We start from the raw sequence: 24270 nt of genomic DNA on the forward strand, positions 1-24270 counted from the left end.
GGCCAAGGTGGGTGAATCATAAGGTCAAGAGATCAAGACCATCCTGGCCAACATGGTGAAAACCCGTCTCTACTAAAAATACAAAAATTAGCTCAGTGTGGTGGCACATGCCTATAATCCCAGTTACTTGGGAGGCTGAGACAGGAAAATCACTTGAACCCAGGAGGCAGGAGCTGTAGTGAGCCAAAATCAAGCCACTGCACTCCAGCCTAGGCAACAGAGTAAGATCTATCCTAAAAAAAAAGAAAGAAAGAAAAAAGATACATGCAATTTATGTTCTAAAAACTGTTATCAGGCTGGGCACAGTATCTCATGCCTGTAATCCCAGCACTTTGGGAGGCTGAGGTGGGCAGATCACGTGTTTTAATAAAAACTACGTTATTGGAGAAAATCCAAGATAACGGTTTAGGAGCAGCTCAGGATTATAGTTCCCTGTGAAAGCGTAGAGGGTGAGTGGACACTGCATTTCCAGATGAATCTTTATTGCCCACACACCAGTAGATTCCCAGGCAGAGGAGCCCCACGGGTCACCAGCATGGCTGTTTTGGACGGCGCAGCTGTTTTGCCAGCGCCCTGATGCAGCGGTTCTCCGTACAAAATACACTGGTCTGGTTGCCCTTTTAAGCTGGCGATTGGAGCTCTGGGAAGGCAGAGCTACCCATTCATCTGATTAAAAGTGGGACTGAAACAGGGAGCCAGGCCAGAAGATTCCGGGGCAAAAAAGCACCACAAATCTCAGTGCCTTAGTTTCAGCCAGCGCAGTGGGTCGCTGCACGGGGAAATCACATAGATACCAGTGCCTTTTCAGAGGCGACTGGAACACCTGGGAAAGAGTCAACCATTCGACTTAAAAAAACAGGCTCTGAGGCAGGGAGCCAGGTGATCAGGCTCGGTGAGTCCCACCCCCCACCCTCCCCCACACACAAAACCAGCAATTGGAAACGCTCTGGGTTGAGAGTTTTACGGCAAGCACAGCTGAACTGGGGAGGGTCCAGCTCTGTGAAAGAGGGGTGTTCGCCATTACCGAGGCCCTCCCCCCCATGGAGGTAGTCCGCCATTGCCGAGGCAACCTGCCATTATGTAGGTGGGCCACCATTGCTGAGGCAGTTTTAACCACACTCATATAAACAGGACTGCAGGGAAGTTCACACGGCAGCAGGGTGGGACCCCACAGCAGCTCAGAAAAGCCTCTGCAGGCAGACAGTGACTAGGTTGCCTCCTTGATGGGCAGGGAAGCCCTGAAAAAAAAAGTCAATGACACAATGAAAACTCCTAAATAAAGCCCTAACTCCCCGGGAAAGAGCACCTGGGAAAAAAAGGGGTTTATGAGTTCTGCTACCGCAGACTTAAACGTACCTGCTCAGAAGCTCTGAATGAACAACGGAACTCACAGCTCAGCACTTGAGCTCCTATAAAGGACAGACAATCTCCTCAAGCAGCTCCCTGACCCCTGTATATCCAAAGAGTCAACTCACAAAGGACTGATCAGACTGACATTTGGCAGGCATCATTCTGGGACAAAGATAGCAGAAGAAGAAACTGGTAACAACCCTTACTGTTCTGGAGCTGTTACGGGTGATGCCCAGGCAAGCGGAGCCTGGAGTGGACCTCAGCAGTCCTACAGCAGAGGGGCTAGACTGTTAGAAGAAAAGCTAAGAAACAGAAATAACTTCATCATCAACAAACTAGATGTCCACTCAGAGACCCAATCTGAAAATCAGTAACTACAAAGCCGACAGGTGGATAAATCCACAAAGATGGGAAGAAACCAGCGCAAAAAGGAGGAAAACACCTGAAACCAGAACACCTCTCCTCCTATGAGGGATCACAACTCCTCACCAGCAAGGGAACAAGGCTGGATGAAGAAGGAGTGTGATAAAATGACAGAATCAGACTTCAGAAGGTGGGTAATGAGAAACTTCTGTGAGGTAGAACATGTTCTAACCCCATGCAAAGAAACTAAGAAATTGAAAAAAGATTTGACGAAATGTTAACAAGAATGGACAACTTAGGAATATAAGTGAATTCATGGAGCTGAAAAACACAACAGGAGAACTTCGTGAAGCATGCACAAGTTTCAACAGCCAAATAGACCAAGCAGAAGAAAGGCTATCAGAGGTCAAAGATCAACTCAATGAAATAAAACAAGAAGGCAAGATTAGAGAAAAACAGGTAAAAAGGAATGAACAAAGTCTCCAAGAAATGTGGGACTATGTGAAAAGATCTAATCTACATTTGATAGGTGTACCTGAATGTGACAAAGAGAATGAATCCAAGCTGGAAAATACTCTTCAGGATATTATCAAGGAAAACTTCCCCAACCTAGCAAGGCTGGCCAATATTCAAGTCCAGGAAATACAGAGAACACCAAAAAGATATTCCTCAAGAAAAGCAACCCCAAGGCACATAATCATTAGATTCGCCAGGGTTGAAATGAAGGAGAAAATGCTAAGGGCAGCCAGAGAGAAAGGTCAGGTTACCCACAAAGGGAAGCCCATCAGACTCACAGCAGATCTCTCAGCAAAAACCCTGCAAGCCAGAAGAGAGTAAGGGCCGATATTCAACATCCTTAAAGAAAAGAATTTTCAATCCAGAATTTCATATCCAGTCAAACTGACCTTCATAAGTGGAGGAAAAATAAAATCCTTTGCAAAAAAGCAAGTACTCAGAGATTTTGTCACCGCCAGGTGTGCTTTACAAGAGCTCCTGAAAGAGGCACTACACATAGAAAGGAACAACCAGTACCAGCCATTCCAAAAACATATCAAATGGTAAAGAGCATCAACAAAATGAAGAATCTGCATCAACTAATGGGCAAAACAGCGAGCTAGCATCAAAATGGCAATATCAAATTCACACATAACAATATTAACCCTAAATGTAAATGGGCTAAATGACCCAATTAAAAGACACAGACTGGCAAATTGGATAAAAAGCCAAAACCCATCGGGGTGATGTATCCAGGAAACCCATCTCACATGCAAGGCTACACAAAGGTTCAAAATAAAGGGATGGAGGGGCCAGGCGCGGTGGCTCAAGCCTGTAATCCCAGCACTTTGGGAGGCCGAGGCGGGTGGATCATGAGGTCAACAGATCGAGATCATCCTGGTCAACATGGTGAAACCCCGTTTGTACTAAAAATACAAAAAATTAGCTGGGCACGGTGGCGCGTGCCTGTAATCCCAGCTACTCAGGAGGCTGAGGCAGGAGACTTGCCTGAACCCAGGGGGCGGAGGATGCGGTGAGCCGAGATCGCGCCATTGCACTCCAGCCTGGGTAACAAGAGCGAAACTCCGTCTCAAAAAAAATAAAAAATAAAGAAAATAAAGGGATGGAGAAAGATTTACCAAGCAAATGAAGAGCAAAAAAAAGGCAGAAGCTGCAATCCTAGTCTCTGATAAAATAGACTTTAAACAACAAAGATCAAGAGACAAAGAAGGACATTACATAATGGTAAAAGGATCAATAAAACAAGAAGAGGTAATGATCCTAAATATATCCAATACAGGAGCACCCAGATACATAAGGCAAGTTCTTAATGACTTACAAAGAGACCTAGACTCCCACACAAGAATAGTGGGAGACTTTAACATCCCATTGTCAATATTAGACAGATCAACCAGACAGAAAATTACCAAGGATATCCAGGACTTGAACTCAGACCTGTAACAAGCAAACCTAACAGACATTTACAGAACTTTCCACCCCAAATATGCAGAATATACATTCTTCTCAGCACCACATCACACCTACTCTAAAATTGACCACATAATTGGAAGTAAATCACTCCTCAGCAAATGCAAAAGAACGGAAATCATAACAAACAGTCTCTCAGACCACAGTGCAATCAAGTTGGAACTCAGAATTCAGAAACTAACTCAGAACCGCACAGCGTCACGGAAACTGAACAACTGGCTATTGAATATTGACTGGGTAAACAATGAAATGATGGCAGAAATAAAGATGTTCTTCGAAACCAATGAGAATGAAGACACAACATACCAGAATCTCTGGGACACATTTAAAGCAGTCTCTAGAGGAAAATATATAGTAATAAGTGCCCACATGAGAAGAGTGGAAAGATCCAAAATTCACACCCTATCATCAAAATTGAAAGAACTAGAGGAGCAAAATCAAAAAAATTCAAAACCTTAACAGAAGACAAGAAATAACTAAGATCAGAGCAGAACTGAAAGACACAAAAAACTCTGCAAAAAAATCAATAAATCCAGGAGCTGGTTTTTCGAAAAGATCAACAAAATAGACCACTAGCCAGATTAATAAAAAAGAAAAGAGAAAATAACCAAATAGATGCAATAGAAAACGATAAAGGGGATATCACTATAGACTCCACAGAAATTCAAACCCTCATTAGAGATTATTACAAACAACTCTATGCACATAAACTAGGAAACCTGGAAGAAAAGGATAAATTCCTGGACACTTGCATCCTCCCAAGCCTAAACCAGGAAGAAGTAGAAACCCTGAATAGACCAAGATCTGAAGTTGAGGCAGCAATTCAGAAATTGAGGTAGGCTCTTGCCTACCACCCAAAAAAAGCCCAGTTCCAGATGGGTTCACAGCCAAATTCTACCAGACACACAAAGAGGAGCTGGTACCATTCCTTCTGAAACTATTCCAAATAATCCAAAAAGAGGGAATCCTTCCCAGATCATTTTATGAGACCAACATCTTCCTGATACCAAAACCCGGCAGAGACTCGACAAGAAAAGAAAACTTCAGGCCAATATCCATGATAAACATAGATGCAAATATCTTCAATAAAATACTGGCAAGCCGACTGCAACAGCACATCAAAAAGCTTATCCACCATGATCAAGTAGGATTCATCCGGGGGATGCAAGGCTGGTTCAACATATGCAAGTCTACGAACCTGATTCACCACATAAACAGAACCAAAGACAAAAACCACATGATTATCTCAATTGATGCAGAGAAGGCCTTTGACAGGTCTTTATGCTAAAAACCCTCAATAAACTAGGTATTGATGGAATGTATCTCAAAATAATAAATTCAACAGCCCTTTATGCTAAAAACCCTCAATAAACTCGGAATTGACGGAATGTATCTCAAAATAATAAAAGCTATTTGCGACAAACCAACAGCCAATATCATACTGAATGGGCAAAAACTGGAAGCATTCCCTTTGAAATCTGGCACTAGACAAGGATGCCCTTTCTCACCACTCCTATTCAATATAGTACTGGGAGTTCTAGCCAGAGCAGTCAGGCAAGAAAAACAAATAAGGGGTATTCAAATAGGAAAGGAGGAAGCAAAATTGTCTCCATTTGCAGATGACATGATTGCATACCTAGAAGACCTCATCGTCCCAACCCAAAATCTCCTGAAACTGATAAGCAACTTCAGCAAAGTCTCAGGATACAAAATCAATGTGCAAAAATCACAAGCATTCCTATACACCAATAACAGACTTAAAGAGAGCCAAATCAAGAACGAACTGCCATTCACAAGTGCTACAAAGAGAATAAAATACCTAGGAATACAACTAACAAGGAACGTAAAGGACCTCTTCAAGGACAAAAACAAACCACTGCTCAATGAAATAAGAGAGGATACAAACAGATGGAGAAACATTCCGTGTTCATGGTTAGGAAGAATCAATAGCGTGAAAATGGCCCTACTGCCCAAAGTAACTTACAGATTCAACGCTATCCCCATCAAGCTATCAATGACCTTCTTCACAGAACTGGAAAAAACCACTTTAAACTTCATATGGAACCAAAAGAGAGCCCGCATAGCCAAGTCAATTCTAAGCAAAAAGTACACAGCGGAAGACATCACACTATCGGACTTCAAACTATACTATAAGGCTACAGTAATCAACACAGCATGGTACTGGTACCAAAACAGAGATATAGACCAATGGAACAGAACAGAAGCCTCACAACATATCTACAACTATCCAATCTGTGACAAACCTGACAAAAACAAGCATTGGGGAAAGAATTCCCTGTTTAATAAATGGTGTTGGGAAAACGGGCTAGCCATGTGCAGAAAGCAGAAACTGGACCCCTTCCTGACACCTTGCACTAAAATTAACTCCAGATGGATTAAAGACTTAAACATAAGACCTAACACCATAAAAACCCTGGAAGAAAATCTAGGCAAAACCATTCAGAACATAGGCGTAGACAAGGACTTCATGACCAAAACATCAAAAGCACTGGCAACAAAAGCCAAAATAGACAACTGGGACCTAATCAAACTCCACAGCTTCTGCACGGCAAAAGAAACAGTCATTAGAGTGAATCGGCAACCAACAGAATGGGAAAAAATTTTTGCAGTTTACCCATCTGACAAAGGGCTGATATCCAGAATTTACAAAGAACTAAAGCAGATTTACAGAAAAAAAACAAACAAGCCCATTAAAAACTGGGCGAAGGATATGAACAGAAACTTTACAAAAGACGACATACATGAGGCCAACAACATATGAAAAAATGCTCATCATCACTGGTCACTAGAGAAATGCAAATCAAAACTACATTGAGATACCATCTCATGCCAATTAGAATGGCGATCATTAAAAAATCTGGAGACAACAGATGCTGGAGAGGATGTGGAGAAATAGAACACTTTTACACTGCTGGTGGGAGTGTAAATTAGTTCAACCATTGTGGAAGACAGTGTGGTGATTCCTCAAGGACCTAGAAATAGAAATTCCATTTGACCCAGCAATCCCATTACTGGGTATATATCCAAAGGATTATACATCATTCTACTATAAGGACACATGCACACGAATGTTCACTGCAGCACTGTTTACAATAGCAAAGATCTGGAATCAACCCAGATGCCCATCGATGATAGACTAGACAGGGAAAATGTGGCACATATACACCATGGAATATTGTGCAGCCATCAAAAATGATGAGTTCGTGTCCTTTGTAGGGACATGGATGAACCTGGAGAACATCATTCTCAACAAACTGACACAAGAACAGAAAAGGAAATACCACATGTTCTCACTCATAGCCAGGTGTTGAACAATGAGAACGCATGGACACAGGGAGGGGAGCACTACACACTGGGGTCTGTTGGGGAGAATAGGGGAGGGACAGTGGGGGGATGGGGATTTGGGAAGAGAGAGCATGGGGAGAAATGCCAGATATAGGTGAAGGGGAGGAAGGCAGCAAATCACACTGCCAGGTGTGTACCTATGCAACTATCTTGCATGTTATCCACATGTACCCCAAAACCTAAAATGCAGTTTAAAAAAAAACTACATTATTAAAAATTTCTTATATATAATCTAAAATGCTTTTAAATCTGGGTGGTAGATGTGTGTATTCACAATAAAATTCATTCAACTTTTCTGTATGTTTGAATTTCTCTTTTTTTTGGAAACGAAGTCTCACCCTGTCACCCAGGCTGGAGTGCAGTGGCACAGTGTCAACTCACTACAACCTCTGCCTCCCAGGTTCAGGCAATTCTCTGCCTCAGCTTCTTGAGTAGCTGGGATTACTGGTGCCCACCACTATGCCCAGCTAATTTTTGTATTTTCTTTTCCTTTTTTTTTGAGACGGAGTTTCGCTCTTGTTACCCAGGCTGGAGTGCAATGGTGTGATCTCGGCACACCGCAACCTCCGTCTCCTGGGTTCAGGCAATTCTCCTGCCTCAGCCTCCTGAGTAGCTGGGATTACAGGCACATGCCACCATGCCCAGCTAATTTTTTGTATTGTTAATAGAGATGGGGTTTCATCCTTTTGGCCAGGCTGGTCTTGGACTCCTGACCTTATGATCCACCCACCTCGGCCTCCCAAAGTGCTGGAATTACAGGCACAAGCCACTGCACCCAGCCTGAAAATTTGCTTAATGCAACATTCTTTTTGTTTTTTGGTCTTTTTTTTGAGACGGAGTTTCGCTCTGTTGCCCAGGCTGGAGTGCAGTGCCATAACCTCAGCTCACTGCAACCTCCTCCTGCCGGGTTCAAGGAATTCTCATGCCTCAGTCTCCTGAGTAGCTGGGATTACAAGCGTCCACCACCACGCCCGGCTAGTTTTTGTATTTTGAGTAGAGATGGATTTTCGCCATGTTGACCAGGCTGGTCTCAAACTCATGACCTCAGGTGATCTGCCCGCCTCGGTCTCCAAAAGTGCTGGGATTACAGACATGCGCCACTGTGCCCAGCCAATGAAACCTTCTTAAAAGATACTCAGCAAATTCTTAATCATAAGGGGCAAAGGCACTCAAGAAATTCAGAGGCGTTTCCAAGCCTCTACATTGGCCAAACTCTGAAAATCTGTTGTTAAAACAAGTAAGCATAGACAAATACATGTACCCCTCTGTAAGTAAGAATAAAGGCATAAGAAACCAAAGTGTTAATAATGACTGACTGGGGAGTAGTGGATTCTTATTCTTCATGGTAGTTTCCTGTTCTTTCTTACTTTTCTTTAGTTAAAATGCATTATTTTCATTGAAAATTTTTCTTATACGTTTCAATAGATCAGAGGGACAACTGAAAAGGTCCAAGATTGGATTTCATCCCAGAGTGCACAGTAATAGAATCCTAAAGAGGCTGGGGAACTTTCTTCCAACTGTTAATACATCTACTGCTCTAGGACAAAAGACGGACAGTAGCAATGATGGGAATCAGTTGCATTACTATTGATCACATAAGGACAAGAAAGAGTATTGTTAAGCTAATTCTCATAGTGAACATCTTTAAAGGCTTCGTGATAGTAGTCTTATCCCCTCACAGTCTATCTTTGGTCTCTGTGGCAACAGCAAATCTTACCTGAGTGAATCTGTTAAGGAAAGACTTGGGCAAGCCTTTCCTCCCTCCTCCTTGTCTAAAGGGATTTTGACACCCAAAAATCTTCGTCTTCTCGTGCTGAACTTGAAAGCTCATTCCTAACTCAGGCACATAGATTTCTCCTCGGTGGTCAAAACAAGCATTGAGTCCTTCCAATACAGACTGAGAAGCCAGGTTAAGCTATTTAAAAAAGAAAGTACATATATTTGTCTCAAATATGCTGTACAATTGCAACAAAAAGCATGAGGATAATATGCAGCAAAGAAAGGTGGTATTATCTTCAGAAGGTGGAATTTCAAATAATATTCATAACCTTGTATATTTTAGGCTGAGTTATGAGTTGTTTGTATTCATTCTATTATTATTCTGTTTCTTTTTTCTGAGATAGGGTTTCACTCTGTCACCCAGGCTGGAGTGCAGTGGCACGATCATGGCTCACTGGAACCTCCATCTCCAGGGTTCCAGAGATCCTCCCACCACAGCCTGCTGCACAGCTGTGACCACAGGCATGCATCACCACACTCAGCTAATTTTTTTTTGGTAGAGCCAAGGTGTTGCTATGCTGTCCTGGAAGGTCCCAAGTCCTGGGCTCAAGTAATTCTCTAACTTCAGCCTCTCAACGTTAGAATTATGGGCATGAGCCACTGTACCTGGTCCAATTCTATCATTCTTTATTTCACATGTATGTTAAAGAGATTTTGGCTGGTATTTTAGATAACATATACACATATGTATATGTTAAATAAAATGCATATAAGTGTATAGACATATATATACAAATATGTATATGTTATATATATACACATATTAATCTTCAAACTAAATAAATGCTCAAATTAAATTTTAAAGATAAAAATCTTCTTAAAAGTTAAACTGTATCCGTTATATGCACCTATATTAACCGGCTCTGTAAGTAATAACTTAAAAAATTTTTGCCAATACACAGATATTTCATTTTCACAATCTGAGTTTTTAAGATACATAACATTAATTGGCCAGGCGTAGTGGCTAACGCCTATAATCCCAGCACTTTGGAAGGCTGAGGCAGGTGGATCACTTGAAGCCAAGAGTTCAAGACCAGCTGGACCAACATGTCAAAACCTTGTCTCTAATAAAAATACAAAACTTAGGTGTGGTGATGCACACCTGTAATCTCAGATACTCAGGTGGCTGAGGGAGGAGATTCACCCGGGAGGAGGAAGTTACACTGGGCCAAGAATGTCCCACTGTACTCCAGCCTGGGTGACAGACCGAGACTCTGCCTTAAAAAATAAAAAAGAAAAGTAAAGAAGAAGACATGTAACACTCATTGTAGAGAATAGACAAGGTTTGCTAACTCTTTAAACACTTTCCCATTTCAAACACTGAATAAATCTCCAACGAGTTTCAAAGACAGAATATAAACAACATGAAGTGAGTTAATACAGCTAATTTCCACCAAATTTGTAAACAAGAACAATTACAAGGGGATCTTGTGCCAGAAATGAAAAGAGCTGAATGGAAGTCTTCAGATGAGTAGTTGAGAGCTCAGGGATGGGAAGCATGTGTGGTTTTTGGTAACATAGAAAAAAAAGGAGATTGGGAAAATACAAATTAATAAAATACAAACAGGTAAAAATCAGAGCATACTACATTAGAATTTCAAGCATCATGTTTACATAAGCACTACCAAGCACAAACACCTCTGTATATTCCCAAACAGAAAGCCGCTCTTAGGTGTGTCTGTAAATCTAGAATGTCTTGCAGTCCCTGAATGCAATTCCACTAAATGCTAAGTATGGTCAGTAGCCTTCAGCTTTAAAACTAGGCTTTCTCTTTTCCTGGCTATATTCTATCAGACATTCTGTTTTAAAAAAAAAAAAAAAAACTGAAAAAAGGGAAAAAGAATTCCCTCTCCTTGTTATCCCAAAATAAAAGGCAGAAAGCTCAGCAGAGAGGAGTCCCACAGCACCCTCTCTGATGTTTGGACCCAGGAGTCTGAACCTGGGGAACCTGTTGCAGCCTGTGTCCAAAGTCTCACCTGTGGCACATCACTCAAATCATTTCAGCTCCACAAATATTTCTAGCCTTTTCCTGAATACTGTACACCCCAAACTGACCCAGCTCTATATCACTAGCTGTCAGAGATTCAGTATTTAGCATGTTTTATGCTCTGTTCTTCCTTCTGATGAATAATTTACCCAATACGCACTTATAACTGATCATTTTCTCATTTTGGTAGGTCAAATTGTATCTTTCCTCGGTCTTTCTTGTGCACTAATAAAAGATGAGGTAGTTGACACTCTTCGTAAAATGCCTCTGAAATAAATGCAGAAACAGCAAGCCTACCAGAGACTAAACTAGTGATGATGCAGTCTTCCTCTGACGGATAACTTTAAATGGTGGAAGAGTCTGTAGGTTTCATTATGCACAGGGGCTTCTGTATGTGTATTCTGCCAAGTGATCTTCCTTATTCTTTCTTAAAGGAAACTACAGAGGATCTTTACATTAGAGAAAAGTCATCAGTGGGATGATCCACTGAGAAATGCCCTGGAGCTGTGAAGAGTATGACTGCTCCTCACACACATGATCCATCTTGGGCACAACAAACAGGCCCCTTACCTCATCCAACACCACCCAGTGGCCTGCCTTCAAAGCTGCCAGTAAGGGGCCATCACGCCAGGCAAACTCTCCTCCCTTGCCACCTTCAACAGGTAGATCTGCTCCAAACAGGTCTGTGATGTCCTTTGAAAGGAGAAGAAATGGAGAAAAGCCAATATTACTTAAAAAATCAACTAGATTCTAACACCCTAAATCTGAAATGACAAATACTTGGGGCTGGCACCACTCCTCTTCCTTCCTATACCCAGGATGAACTAACCAATCCCAGCCCTGTTTACTAGGAGCCCAAACATATCCCAAGAACTTTTTCAACATGCTCATATATCAATCAGTTTGAGCTGGTGCTCTAGACTAATAGTTCTGAACATTGGCTGAACTTGGAATTCAACTGCCAGCTTAAAAAAACAACAAAACCCCATTCCAAAGGATTCTGATTCAATTTGTCATCTGTACCATATTTTCCTTCGATTGTTGAAAGTAATTTTTTTTTTTTAATTTAAGCAAAAAAATTAAGTGGGGTTATAGTACAATAAATAGCAAAGTAGATAATTCTCTCTCAAAAAAGACTTCAAATAAAGCATGCAGAGATTTAATATTTTAGGTGTCAGCAATTAACAAATCCAAAGAAGATTTAGTTTGGAAGGTCATATTGCTGTGGTCCTTATTATGATATGAAATATTCGAGGATACAGGCCAGGCACCATGACCTATGTCTGTAATCCCAACACTTTCGAGGGGGCCAAGGCCTGGATCATTTGATATAAGGAGTTTGAGACCAGCCTGGCCAACATGATGAAACGCTGTCTTACTAAAAATACAAAAATCAGCCAGGCGTGGTGGCACTTCTGTAATCCTAGTGACTCAGGAGACTGAGGCAGGAGAATCATGCCACTGCACTCTAGCCTGGGCAACAGAACAAGACTCTCTCCAAAAAAAAAAGAAAGAAAAATTTGAACATACTGATAATATAACGCTTTCTGATTAGAAAATTATAAATTGGCACAGACATTACTATCTATAGCTATCTCCATCAGCTGCAAGATGACTGAACTTACCGTTTGCTCTGACAAGTTGATCCTAACAAGGGTATTTCCTGAAGCCTTTGCCAATGCTCCCACCAAACTTGTCTTGCCAACACCAGGGGAACCCTCCAGGAGAATGGGTTTCTTCAGTTTTGTTGCTCTTAGGAGCCTCTGTGCATTCATAGCAGTGGTCCCTGCACTGAGTGCATAGTCTGCAATATTATTCCTGTGTAGGACAGGTCCTTAAGTGGAGAAAAGGAAAGCCATGTATAAGCGGGATATCGCCAAATCATATGTAAACAACAACTCAGGATTTTCAGCATTGACCACGTGGCCTATCAGTTACTGAGGTACCATTTGCGGCGAAAATGTTCAATCCCTATTTCAATATTGTTCACCTTTAGATCCATAGAATACTTTATAGGAATAGCCAGTGGCACATTTTCTTCAATTGTGCCTACTATACAGATCTCTCCATCCCCTATACACATACATGGACATAAGTCTAATTGCAAATATACACCTCTCCTTTCACAACCTATAACTTGAATCACTGTATGTACTCCTTAAAAGCAAGTGTAAGCTATAGTACAGTTCTATAGTTAAGATACATTATGGGCTAAATTGGTCTTTACAAGCCACTTAAAAGTTTATTGTCAACACTAGTAGAGTTTAGAGCTTTACTAAAGGAAAGTTCCTATTGTGGGAACCAAATAATAAAAAGATAAGCAATGTATAAGACAATCTATTTATAGACTGAAGTCTCTATTTCCCCCTATTTTTATATGCCAGTTATGTATTTTCAACCATTTACACAATTATGTTAAGTCCCAAGTCAGAATCTAACTCACTTAGTACAAAAATATGAGCATTACACATTAAAACTAAGTCACAATAAAAGCCAAGTATCTATGATCTATAGAAAAAAAAGTTCATTTTTAAAAAAATCATTCTTACCCCTTGGTATAAAAAATGGATGAATTCCCCAAAGGTTATCTATCCCAGTAAATTCTTTGGCCTTCATTCTGTCATAAATCTTCAATTCATTTTTCTGATATTCTGTAAGTCGTACTACCTTGGCAAGCCTCTTGATTAGAAATTTCAGACATTCTTTTCGTGCCAAGAGGGCTGTACCAAACCCAGACGAAGTTACCCCTAAAAGACAAAGGATCAGTCCATGACACAACAGCACAACACCAAGCTTCACCACCATTCAGCAGGAGCTCAGTACAGGTTCCTGGAAAAAATAGGCCTCGACAAAACTGCAGCCTAAATGTGATTTCTAGCGTAAGCAGTCCTAAAAAAGAAGTGTGACACCCACCCAGCCCCAATCTATGGATCATCAATTAAGCAGCAGCTCATTCAGTAAAGTACTCCAGTCACTCAATAATAAGTCAGCCTAGAAGAGTACCTAATACAGAACCATGTTGATTTATATTTCAAATCTTCATGACTGAAAAACCAAATCATAGTGATTTTTATGACATTAAAATAAACTTAAAACAAAATATTCAGGCCCACTATCAAAAAATGACTATTCATGTTAAAAATTGGCCGGTTCTTCTATTCACAATAGCAAAGACTTAGAAACAACCCGAATGCACATCAATGATAGGCTGGATAAAGCAAATGTGGCACATATATGCCATGGAATACTATGCAGCCATAAAAAAGAATAAGTTCATGTCCTTTGCAGGGACATAGATGAAGCTGGAAACCATCATTCTCAGCAAACTAAAACAGGAACATAAAACCAAACACTGCATGTTCTCACTCATAAGTGGGAATTGAACAATGAGAACGCATGGACACAGGGAGGGGACCGTCACACCCTAGGGCCTGTTGAGGGATGGAGGGCAAGGGGAGGAAGAGCATTAGGACAAATACCTAATGCATGCAAGGCATAAAACTACATGATGGGTGGATGGGTGCACCAAACCACCGTGGCACAAGTATATTTATGTAACAAACCTGCACATTCTGTATATGCATTCCAGAACTTAATTAATTTTTTTTAAAAAGGAATAAGTAGCCAGTCCTTCAGAAGCAAAGACATTTTCAGAAGTCTTTATCATAATCACCACTTCACATTTGTTAAGTACCTGGTTTATAGGCTTTGAGAAGCTGTAGCATATCTTGTGTGCCAACCACCTTTCAAAGAGTACAAAAAAAAGGAAAGCCATTCTGAGTTTTGGAAATGTTCAGCTGATTCTATAAAACAGACAGGTCAGAGGCCTGGGCTTCCTTTTTCTATGCCCCTCTACCCGAGCACTTGTCCCCACAAGCTACCAGACAACATACCTGAACCTATTCCATCTATGTACACCAGACATGCAGCATGGACAAAAGATGTCACAGTGGAGATGCTCTCAGGCCTTTTCAAAGCAGCTTCCTCCCCCATTTTGTTCATGAAGTTGACCCAGGACAAGATATCTCTGATACTGACCACACACTTTCGGCCAAACTCTTGGTGGGTCAGCCAGTCAATGAAATCCAGCATCACTTCAGCTATGTCGGACCCTAAACACAAGAAATAAAAAAAGCATTTGTTGTTAGTAGAGATTTCCTAACAAAAGTTCATAACCTGGGGCATACAGATAGCCTAAAAGGGGTCTCTGCTCCTTCTTAAAAAAGTTCTGTGAATATACATAAATGCTTTTTCTAACAAAAGAAATCTGCAGCTTTGATAGAATACTGAAGGGATTAATAGCAATCCATCCCTATCCAAAGAACAAAAACAAAACCTTGGGAATTATAGTTTTAGACACTGACTTGCAAACAGTTCAAAGAAGTATTCAGTTAATTAGAGTTCAGACACTTCTAGCACAATTATTTTAGAAAATATGCAAAGTTTGTTATATCTTATAGTTTTATTTGTATTTTAAATAAATGTTTGCTTCAATATAATAAGGAATGTCATCTTTTCAATGGCTTTCATTCAAATTTTTGGGTTTTTTTTACATCTATGCAGCAATCAGAATTCAGCAAATTAGGGGGGTTCACAAATTTTGCCTCATGAATCAAGTTGAATATTCTAATTATCACATTTCCTATCAGATAATATTTGTCTGGATTCAAATAAATCTCAATTACATCAAGAATTCATAAAACGCCTTAAGTCAATAGTAGACTTAAGACATGGTGACTTACACCTGTAATCCCAGCACTTTGGCAGGCTGAGGCAGGTGGATCATGAGTCAGGACATCCAGACCATCCTGGCTAACACGGTGAAACCCTGTCTCTAATAAAAATACCAAAAAAAGGGCCGGGCGCGGTGGCTCATGCGTGTAATCCCAGCACTTTGGGAGGCTGAGGCGGGTTGATCACGAGGTCAAGAGATCGAGACCATCCTGGTCAACATGGTGAAACCCCGTCTCTACTAAAAATACAAAAAATTAGCTGGGCATGGTGGCGCATGCCTGTAATCCCAGCTACTCAGGAGGCTGAGACAGGAGAATTGCCTGAACCCAGGAGGCGGAGGTTGCGGTGAGCTGAGATCGCACCATTGTACTCCAGCCTGGGTAACAAGAGCGAAACTCTGACTCAAAAAAAAAAAAAGAAAAAAATTAGCCGGGCGTGGTGGCACATGCCTATAGTCCCAGCTACACAGGAGGCTGAGGCAAGTGAACCACTTGAACCCAAGAGGTGGAGGTTGCAGTGAGCTAAAATCGCTCTACTGAACTCCAGCCTGGGTGACAGAGCAAGACTCAGTCTCAAAAAAAAAAAAAAAAAAAAAAAGAAAAGAAAGAAAAGCTGTGACGGAAGCATTGCTATAATGTAAAGCACAGCAACAGCCTCCAAAGCTCTATATATTGTGAATTAGTTAGAAAAAATGTAATTGATTGGAAGAATACTAATTATAAAAAAACCCACAACTCTTTAAAAAGAGCTTAAAATGACAAAGCAAGGGAGAAAATCCAGTAACAATAAGGAAAGAAATCAAATGTTATTTCAACAACTACAGTAAATACTAGTACTCAGATCCATACTTCAGAAAAGAATTAATTCAAGGTAAATTTAAAAAAATCAAAATGAAAAAATCCATTAAGAGAAATTAAATTATGACTATTGAAGAAACAAGATCAAAATAAACAGATTCACATATGTATTTTTAGAACAAATATGAAAAAGTAACAGAATGTTAAAAACTGTGATAAATGTAATAAAGAGTATCACCCCAAAGACATAATGAATACCAAATGCGAAATGATTACTTTACTTAAAATAAAGGCCGGGCACGGTGGCTCTTGCCTGTAATACCAGCACTCTGAAAGGCCAAGGCAGGCAGATCACTGGAGGCCAGGAGTTCAAGACCAACCTGGCCAATGTGGCAAAACCCCATCTGTATTAAAAATACAGAAATTAGCAAGACATGATGGCATGTGTCTGTAGTCCCAGCTACTTGGGTGGCTGAGGCACGAGAATCACTTGAACCTGAGCACAGAGGTTGCAGTGAGCTGAGATGGCACCACTGCACTCCAGCCTGGGCAATAGAATGAGACTCTATCTCAAAAAAATAAATAAAAATAAAACACAAAGAATGTTCTATGTCACTAATAACAAAAGACAAGGAAATTTTAAATCTCCACTAAACTAATAAGGATAAAATAATGGATTACATTGTATTTTTTTAAATGAGACCAGGTACCATGGCTCACATGTGTAATCCCACTTCAAGACCAGCCTGGTCAATCTGGCAAAATCCTGTCTCTACAAAATACACAAAAATTAGCTGGGCGTGGTGGTGTACACCTGTAGTTCCATCTACTTAGGAAGCTGAGGTGGGAGGATGGCTTGAGCCTGGGAGGCAGAGGTTGCAGTGAGTCGAGATTGTGTCACTGTACTCCAGCCTGAACAACACAGCCAGACCTTGTCTCGAAGAAAAAAGAAAACTCCCTGATGGAGGGACAGTGACAAGAAGGCACATGCACTACGTTGCAGACAGTGTTATGAATGATACCATCTTTCTGGAGAGGAAATCTGCCCTTACCTAAGGAGAACTGTACCGTTTCTTATCTCCACTTTTAGAATATAACTCAAGAAAATCACTGTAAACAATAGTTTTAATGAAATAGAATGCTTCATTAAAGTACTAGCTAATGTACCAATAGTTGGTACATTAACCAATGTAATACAGAAGTATTGTTTATAAAATTTTGAGATTGTAAAAAGCAGCTCATGTGCTTTTCACAAGTTTTTTTTTTTTTGAGACGGAGTTTCGCTCTCGTTACCCAGGCTGGAGTGCGATGGTGCAATCTTGGCTCACCGCAACCTCCACCTCCTGGGTTCAGGCAATTCTCCCGCCTCAGCCTCCTGAGTAGGTGGGATTACAGGCACGCACCACCATGCCCAGCTAATTTTTTGTATTTTTAGTAGAGATGGGCTTTCACCATTTTGACCAGGATGGTCTCGATCTCTTGACCTTGTGATCCACCCGCCTCAGCCTCCCAAAGTGCTGGGATTACAGGCGTGAGCCACCGCACCCGGCCCAAGTAAAGTTTTTTTTTAAACAAATCAATTTCACAGATTCTTTAAAAAAATAAAAAAGAGGGTCTTCCTCTGTTGCCCAGGATGGAGTGCAACAGTATAATCATAGTTTGCTATAATCTCAAACTCCTAGGCTCAAGGGATTCTCTCACCTCAGCCTCCCAAGACTGGGATTATAGGTATGCACCACCATGCCTGGCTATTAGAATCTTTTGTTCATTCTGTGACTATATGGGTAATACTACTACAGAGACTTGTGAACTAAAAATACTAGAGAAACTAAGTAGAATCCACAGTGTTATTTATATTCTCATTAAAATAATAAATGTAAGTACTACAAATAGAATCAGAATTCAGTTTAGAAGGACATTATCCATTAAAATACTCAATTCATTAAATCTTAGCTATCTTTAAAGAAAATCTAAAAACAAGCTATGTCTAATTTCCTGTTTTATATTTCACAATTTTTTAAAGAAGTTTTTATGTTGTGCCTTCCTAATCTATTTCCAGAAAATAAAACTGCTGTGAATTATTAAGCCACATTTCCCTTATTCACCTTGCTCCTTTCAAGGTCTCTAATGCCTGCCTGGGAAGTCTGCTGCTGTGTAGCCTAGAGAGCCTGAAGTAAACAAGCTCCTGAAGAACAAGCTGTGGGGCTCAGAGTTAAGTTCTCAGGGCTCCCATACTTGCATGGAGCACACTGGTGAGGCAGCAAGCACGGTCGTGACAGCGTTAAACCCTCTGTCATTCTTATCACAATTCAAATAAGAAAAGAATAAGCACAGCCCACAGGAGATGTAGAGGTAACTTCCTGAAGGAATCCAGCCCCAACACAAAGCCAAAAGACAAACCATACTTGATTAACGATTTCTGTCTTCAGGCCTGCTTTGGCCTCCCGGCTCCTGCCTGTAGTTTCAGCACTTAGGGAGGCCAAAGCAGGTGGATCACTTGAGCCCAGGAGTTCCAGACCAGCCTGAACAACATGGTGAAACCCCTCTACAAAAAAACATAAAAATTAGCCTTGCGTGGTGGTGCATGCCTACAGTGCCAACTACTTGGGAGGCTGAGTGAGACAGGAGAAAGACTTGGGCGCAGGAGGTCAAGAGTGCTGTGAGCCGTGATTCAGCCACTGCACTCCAGCCCACCCCTCCAAAAGTCTGTATTATACTCCTTCTTATACTGGAATTCTCACAATAAATGTGCCACTGCAAACAGCCCACAACCTAGAGTTACAGGGTCTGAGTTCCAAAGCTCTGAGCATGGGCCTTAGACCAACATTAGTGGCATCACCTGAGGCCTTGTTAGGCACATTCTTGTGCCCTTGCTGAATAAGAAACACTGGGTGTGGGGCCCTGCAAGCTGCATTTCAACAAGCCCTCCAGATGAATCTTCAACTAGCTATACACTTAGTCAATTCTTGTGTCACTGGGTGACTATGATGTTGGTAGAGACTGGAGAGAACAAAGGTAGTTCAACTCTGGCCATTCAAGCAACACCATGTATACCTACAAATGTGGTAGTACACCATGGGCTGTTCTTCAAAAGAAGTCTTTGCTCAGCTGACTAAAGAGTCTGTCTTCCCTAAAACACCAGAAATAAGAATGGGTTCCATGCAGATTAGATGCTCTTCAAAGCTACCCTACTCATTTTTGAAAATGTGGTTTAGGATACCTTTAAAAAATTGAACATATCCTGCCAAACACGATGGCTCTTGCCTGTAATCTCTTTAGGAGGCTAAGATGGGTGGATCACAAGGTCAGGAGCTCGAGACCAGCCTGGCCAATATAGTGAAACCCCATCTCTACTAAAAACACAAAAATTAGCTGGGCATGGTGGTACACACCTGTAGTCTCAGCTGCTCGGGAGGCTGAGGCAGGAGAATCGCTTAAATCCAGGAGGCAGAAATTGCAGTGAGCAGAGATCATGCCACTGAGCTCTAGCCTGGGAGACAGCAAGACTCCGACTCAAAAAAAAGTGGAATATATCCATGAATTCTGATTTCAAAGAAGCAGTTATCTTTTTATATTTCTTAAGACTATAAAAATAATCCAAAAAACTATGTATTTAGTCTTTCAACCAGACCTGGGTTCTAAATTTACTCCACTGAATATCAAAGATATATGCATTCATCGTAGGCTTCAAAAACAAACAGATATATAGTCAGAGTATGGACTCTTATTGGATATTTTAAACTGTTAATTCCAGCCTATGGACACTAATCTATTTTCCTTATGTTTCGGATTTTTCATAATAAAAATTATTTATTTTTTTTTTAAGATGGAGTGCTCTGTTGCCCAGGTTGGAGTGCAATGGCACGACCTCGGCTCACTGCAACTTCCACCTCCCTAGTTCAGATGATTCTCCTGCCTCAGCCTCCCAAGTAGCTGAGATTACAGTTGCCCAGCTAATTTTTATATTTTTAGTAGGGACGGGGTTTCACCATGTTAGCCAGGCTAGTCTCAAACTCCTGACCTCAGGTGATCCGCCTGCCTTGGCCTCCCAAAGTGATGGGATTACAGGCGTGAACCACGACACCCAGCCAAAAAAAAAATTAAAAACTTAATAGAGTCAAACAATAACATATTCATTGACGACAAATAAAGAAATGGAGTTGAAGCCGGGTGCGGTGGCTCAAGCCTGTAATCCCAGCACTTTGGGAGGCCGAGGCAGGCGGATCACAAGGTCAAGAGATCGAGACCATAGTGAAACCCCATCTCTACTAAAAAAATACAAAAAAAATTAGCTGGGGGTGGTGGCGCGCACCTGTGGTCCCAGCTACTCCGGAGGCTGAGGCAGGAGAATTGCTTGAACCCAGGAAGTGGAGGTTGCAGTGAGCTGAGATCATGCCACTGTACTCCAGCCTGGTGCCTGGCAACAGAGCGAGACTCTGTCTCAAAAAAAAAAAGAAAGAAAAGAAATGCAGTTGAAATTCTAGAGACATTGTGTCAAGGTGGTAATGACAACATGAAGAAGGGACACTTTAACAGAAGGTAACAAATAGTGCCATATTCTCCTTGTCTACTTTCATTTATCTATCTCCTTTCTTCTTATAGCGTACCATATACATATAGGGCTAATGTCCTGTAAGAGATCCCTCAACTCCGAACACAAACCCTGCTATGACACAATACTACCATCGCCACCTGCAAACTCTCACCTTTAGGATCTGTTCTGCCCAGACACAATCCTGGACGAAGATTATGATTGATTATCTGAATTAAATCTTCGCGGCTTGTGCTTTGAGGGCACCATATTTCCGTAAACCGGTTTCTTAAGGCAGGAGACAGCTATAAGAAACACAAACTCCAATGTGAATTTTTAAACTATAAGGAAAGCTGGAAAACAAGTCTTGAAAAAACGTTGTTAGCTGTTAAGTCCAGCAAATACTACACACTTCTTTCATTATTTCTACTACCAGATATAATTAATTGAAGATGTACTTTGTCTTGGCTCCTTACATTCCATGACACCTTCCAGCAGCATCATCACTTTCTTAATAGACATGGTCAGACGCCTGACAGACTAAGTGATGGAAGCCAGCCAGTGCCAGTCAAACCTGAACTCTTCTCCTTAAGCAGAGATTCTTCCTTTTACTTTATCTTTACGTTGTATCAGGTCTCTAAATAATACTTCAGAGAAAACAAACACCTATCTTCTCATAGAGGAGGGCAGTCTGACGTAGGAGGAGGAAATTTTTTTTATGTGGCTCAAAAGGAGTGCAATTTAAAAAATATATTTTTTCTACCTTTTGAATAACATGAAATTGTTTAGCTGCTCTAGTCTTAGGGCCTTTGCCCCTGTAGGTTCCTTTTCCTTCCAAAAGGTCAGTTAACATTATTCACAAATGTCTGCCAGTGCTTCATAAGCATAATTATTGGTTTGTCTGATAACTTTGTCATTATTTTCCTTCTACTTGATGATCATCTATCTGGTCTACCACAGAGAGACCCCGGAGTAATGCCTGGTGAATTCATGTGTGGACCTTATCAGTATCTTAGACAACCAGTACCTCTGGTGTCCAGCATCCTGCCTTGCTCTGCTTATTAAGCACACAAAACTAAAAAGTTACTTTCCCTTGGGTAAAAGTCGGCAAGCTTTGACTTAAAGAAAACAAGATAATTTGACAGGCAAGTTAATATACACGCCCTTTAAATCAGACCTCTCTGTGGCATTTCTACTTGCTCAGGAGCCAGTTTTTATATTTTGAATGTGATGTATTTTATTCCCTCTCTTTAGAACATATCTTGAAGCACAGAGATAATCTTTCTTCTTATGCCACTGAGGAAACCTAGGCCCAAAATATCATTTCAGCTACCCACCAAATTACCAAGACTCTTAACTGCCTCATTTAAGATCAACCTCTCTGTTTCTTCTTATCATCCCTGCCCTGTTACAGGACTCTCTTCTTAACTTTAAACAGACCGGGATCCAGCACACAGTGCTGACTTCTTCACTGAAAGGTTTCTGGAGCCAGAAACCAACAAGGTTGTTAGTTCCTATATATACCTGAACACAACCCTCTGAACATAGGAACTGCCCTCTACTCATTACTTTACCAGCAGTCAGAAAGTGACCTAACCATTATGAGAACAAATCAACTCCAGCTATAAACCAGAAGAGCTTCTTGGCTATGACTTTTTTTGTCACTTTAAAACCACTCATGAAAGCAAAAGTGTGTTTAAGAAAGTGGACTCTTAAAAACAGAGGTTTAATTTAAATTTCAGATAAAACTCTTCTCATCCCTAAAACTACAATAAAAACTTTCTTGGAGAGCTTGTGAGAGCTTTCTCAGGGTAACATACGTAAGTAAAGGGCTAGGCAAGGTGACTGTAACAATGACATTTCAAGCACATACACAAAGTGAGATATCAAATAAGGGGATATTTGTGTCAGAATTTTCTAACCCAAATTATTTTAAAATATTTTTGGGTTTTTACATTTTTACCCAACATAAAATTCCAAATCCATTATTGCATGCTATATTTATGAGTACCATTAAGCTGAGGTCATAAACCAGAAAGAATTTGTGTACCAGGAAAGTTTTACCTCCTTTTTTCCGAAGTCACCCCCTGGGTTCATGGTTGCTAGGATGCGAAATTTTTTCCCAGCAGTCAACAGCTCTACTTCATTGTCCTTGTCCTCTGGACAGCCTTTTTCGGCTAATACCAGAGACTTTTCTACTTCAAGGACACTAAAAGAAAAATTGAAGAACACTGAAAAGGGCTTATATAATCTTTCGATTTTATGGTCTTTGACATTCTCTAAAAAAAAAAGTCATCTCCTCTCTACTAAATTTTTACTTTAGTTAATGGTTTCCTATCACAAATGTTAAAATGACTCACCATCCCAATTCCTGTGTAACAATGGCTATTTCTGATGAAGAAAGAAACTTTTCCACTTATAACCTATTAAGGCACTGGTCTTAAAAAGAATAACTTGTAAGCTAATAAACACATTGCATGCATTATTCTTAATAGCTAACTAGAAAGAACTAAAATACCATTGACTGGTGAACAGATAATCAAAGTGGTATAGCCAATACTATTTAGGATAAAAAGGAACAAACTAATATGTGCTAAAATAGGAATGAATCTCAAAACATTAATGCAAAGTAAGACAAGAGACCTTTTACCTGAAACACCCAAAAGACAAATCTCCAGAGACAAAAAAATAGATTAATCAGAAATTTAGTGTAATGGGCACAAGGGATTCTACTGAATGATGAAAATGTTGTAAAACTAGATTGTAGGCTGGGTGCAGTGGCTCATGCCTGTAATCCCAGCACTTTGGGAGGCCAAGGTGGGCAGATCACTTGAGGCCAGGAGTTGGAGACCAACCTGGCCAAGATGGTGAAATCCCATCTCTACTAAAAATACAAAAATGAGCAGGGTGCAGTGGCTCATGCCTGTAGTCCAAGCTACTCAAGATGCTGAGGCACAAGAATCAAACCTGAGAGGCAGAGGTTGCAGTGAGCTGAGACTGCAGCACTGCACTCCAGCCTGGGCAACAGAGCAAGGCTCTATATATAAAAAAAAAAAAAAAACCTCTATCTTCCAAATTTTCAGGGAAGCTAATATGAGTAATAAACTCCTGTCCTCCTACTTGGCTAGCTCTGCAATTACTAAATTCTTTCTCTACTGCAATACCACTAACTCAGTAACTTGGTTCTACGCATACAGCTTGTAAGAATGCATCATGGGATTGTAAACGTACTGAATTATACATTTTATGATATGTAAACTATACCTCAAAAGAGAAAAAATGAGTGTTACTACATCAAGATTCATATTGGTCTGAGGTCTGATGATGGCTTATAGCCACAGGTCTAGGATTCTGACTACAGTTCCTTCAAAATATTAAGA

General features: G+C 40.7%; 1 protein-coding gene across 5 annotated transcripts in view; it reads right to left on the reverse strand.

The window, feature by feature from the left end:
* MDN1 (midasin AAA ATPase 1) overlaps positions 1-24270 on the reverse strand; it is a 185725-nt gene that overhangs the window by 84746 nt on the left and 76709 nt on the right. For all 5 annotated transcript variants that reach the window (XR_008480744.2, XM_008994773.5, XM_078369784.1 and 2 more), the window contains exons 32-38: positions 22955-23099; positions 21066-21195; positions 14722-14940; positions 13378-13575; positions 12454-12662; positions 11399-11521; positions 8780-8977 (exon numbers count right to left, since the gene is read on the reverse strand). Coding sequence is in view for 4 of the 5 variants with exons in the window: in XM_008994773.5 (XP_008993021.2) it covers positions 8780-8977; positions 11399-11521; positions 12454-12662; positions 13378-13575; positions 14722-14940; positions 21066-21195; positions 22955-23099 (1222 nt within the window). In the remaining variant the exon portion in view is untranslated. The remainder of the gene's footprint in view (positions 1-8779; positions 8978-11398; positions 11522-12453; positions 12663-13377; positions 13576-14721; positions 14941-21065; positions 21196-22954; positions 23100-24270) is intronic.

Source organism: Callithrix jacchus, chromosome 4 (genome assembly GCF_049354715.1).
Source record: "Callithrix jacchus isolate 240 chromosome 4, calJac240_pri, whole genome shotgun sequence".
Lineage (NCBI taxonomy): Eukaryota > Metazoa > Chordata > Mammalia > Primates > Cebidae > Callithrix > Callithrix jacchus.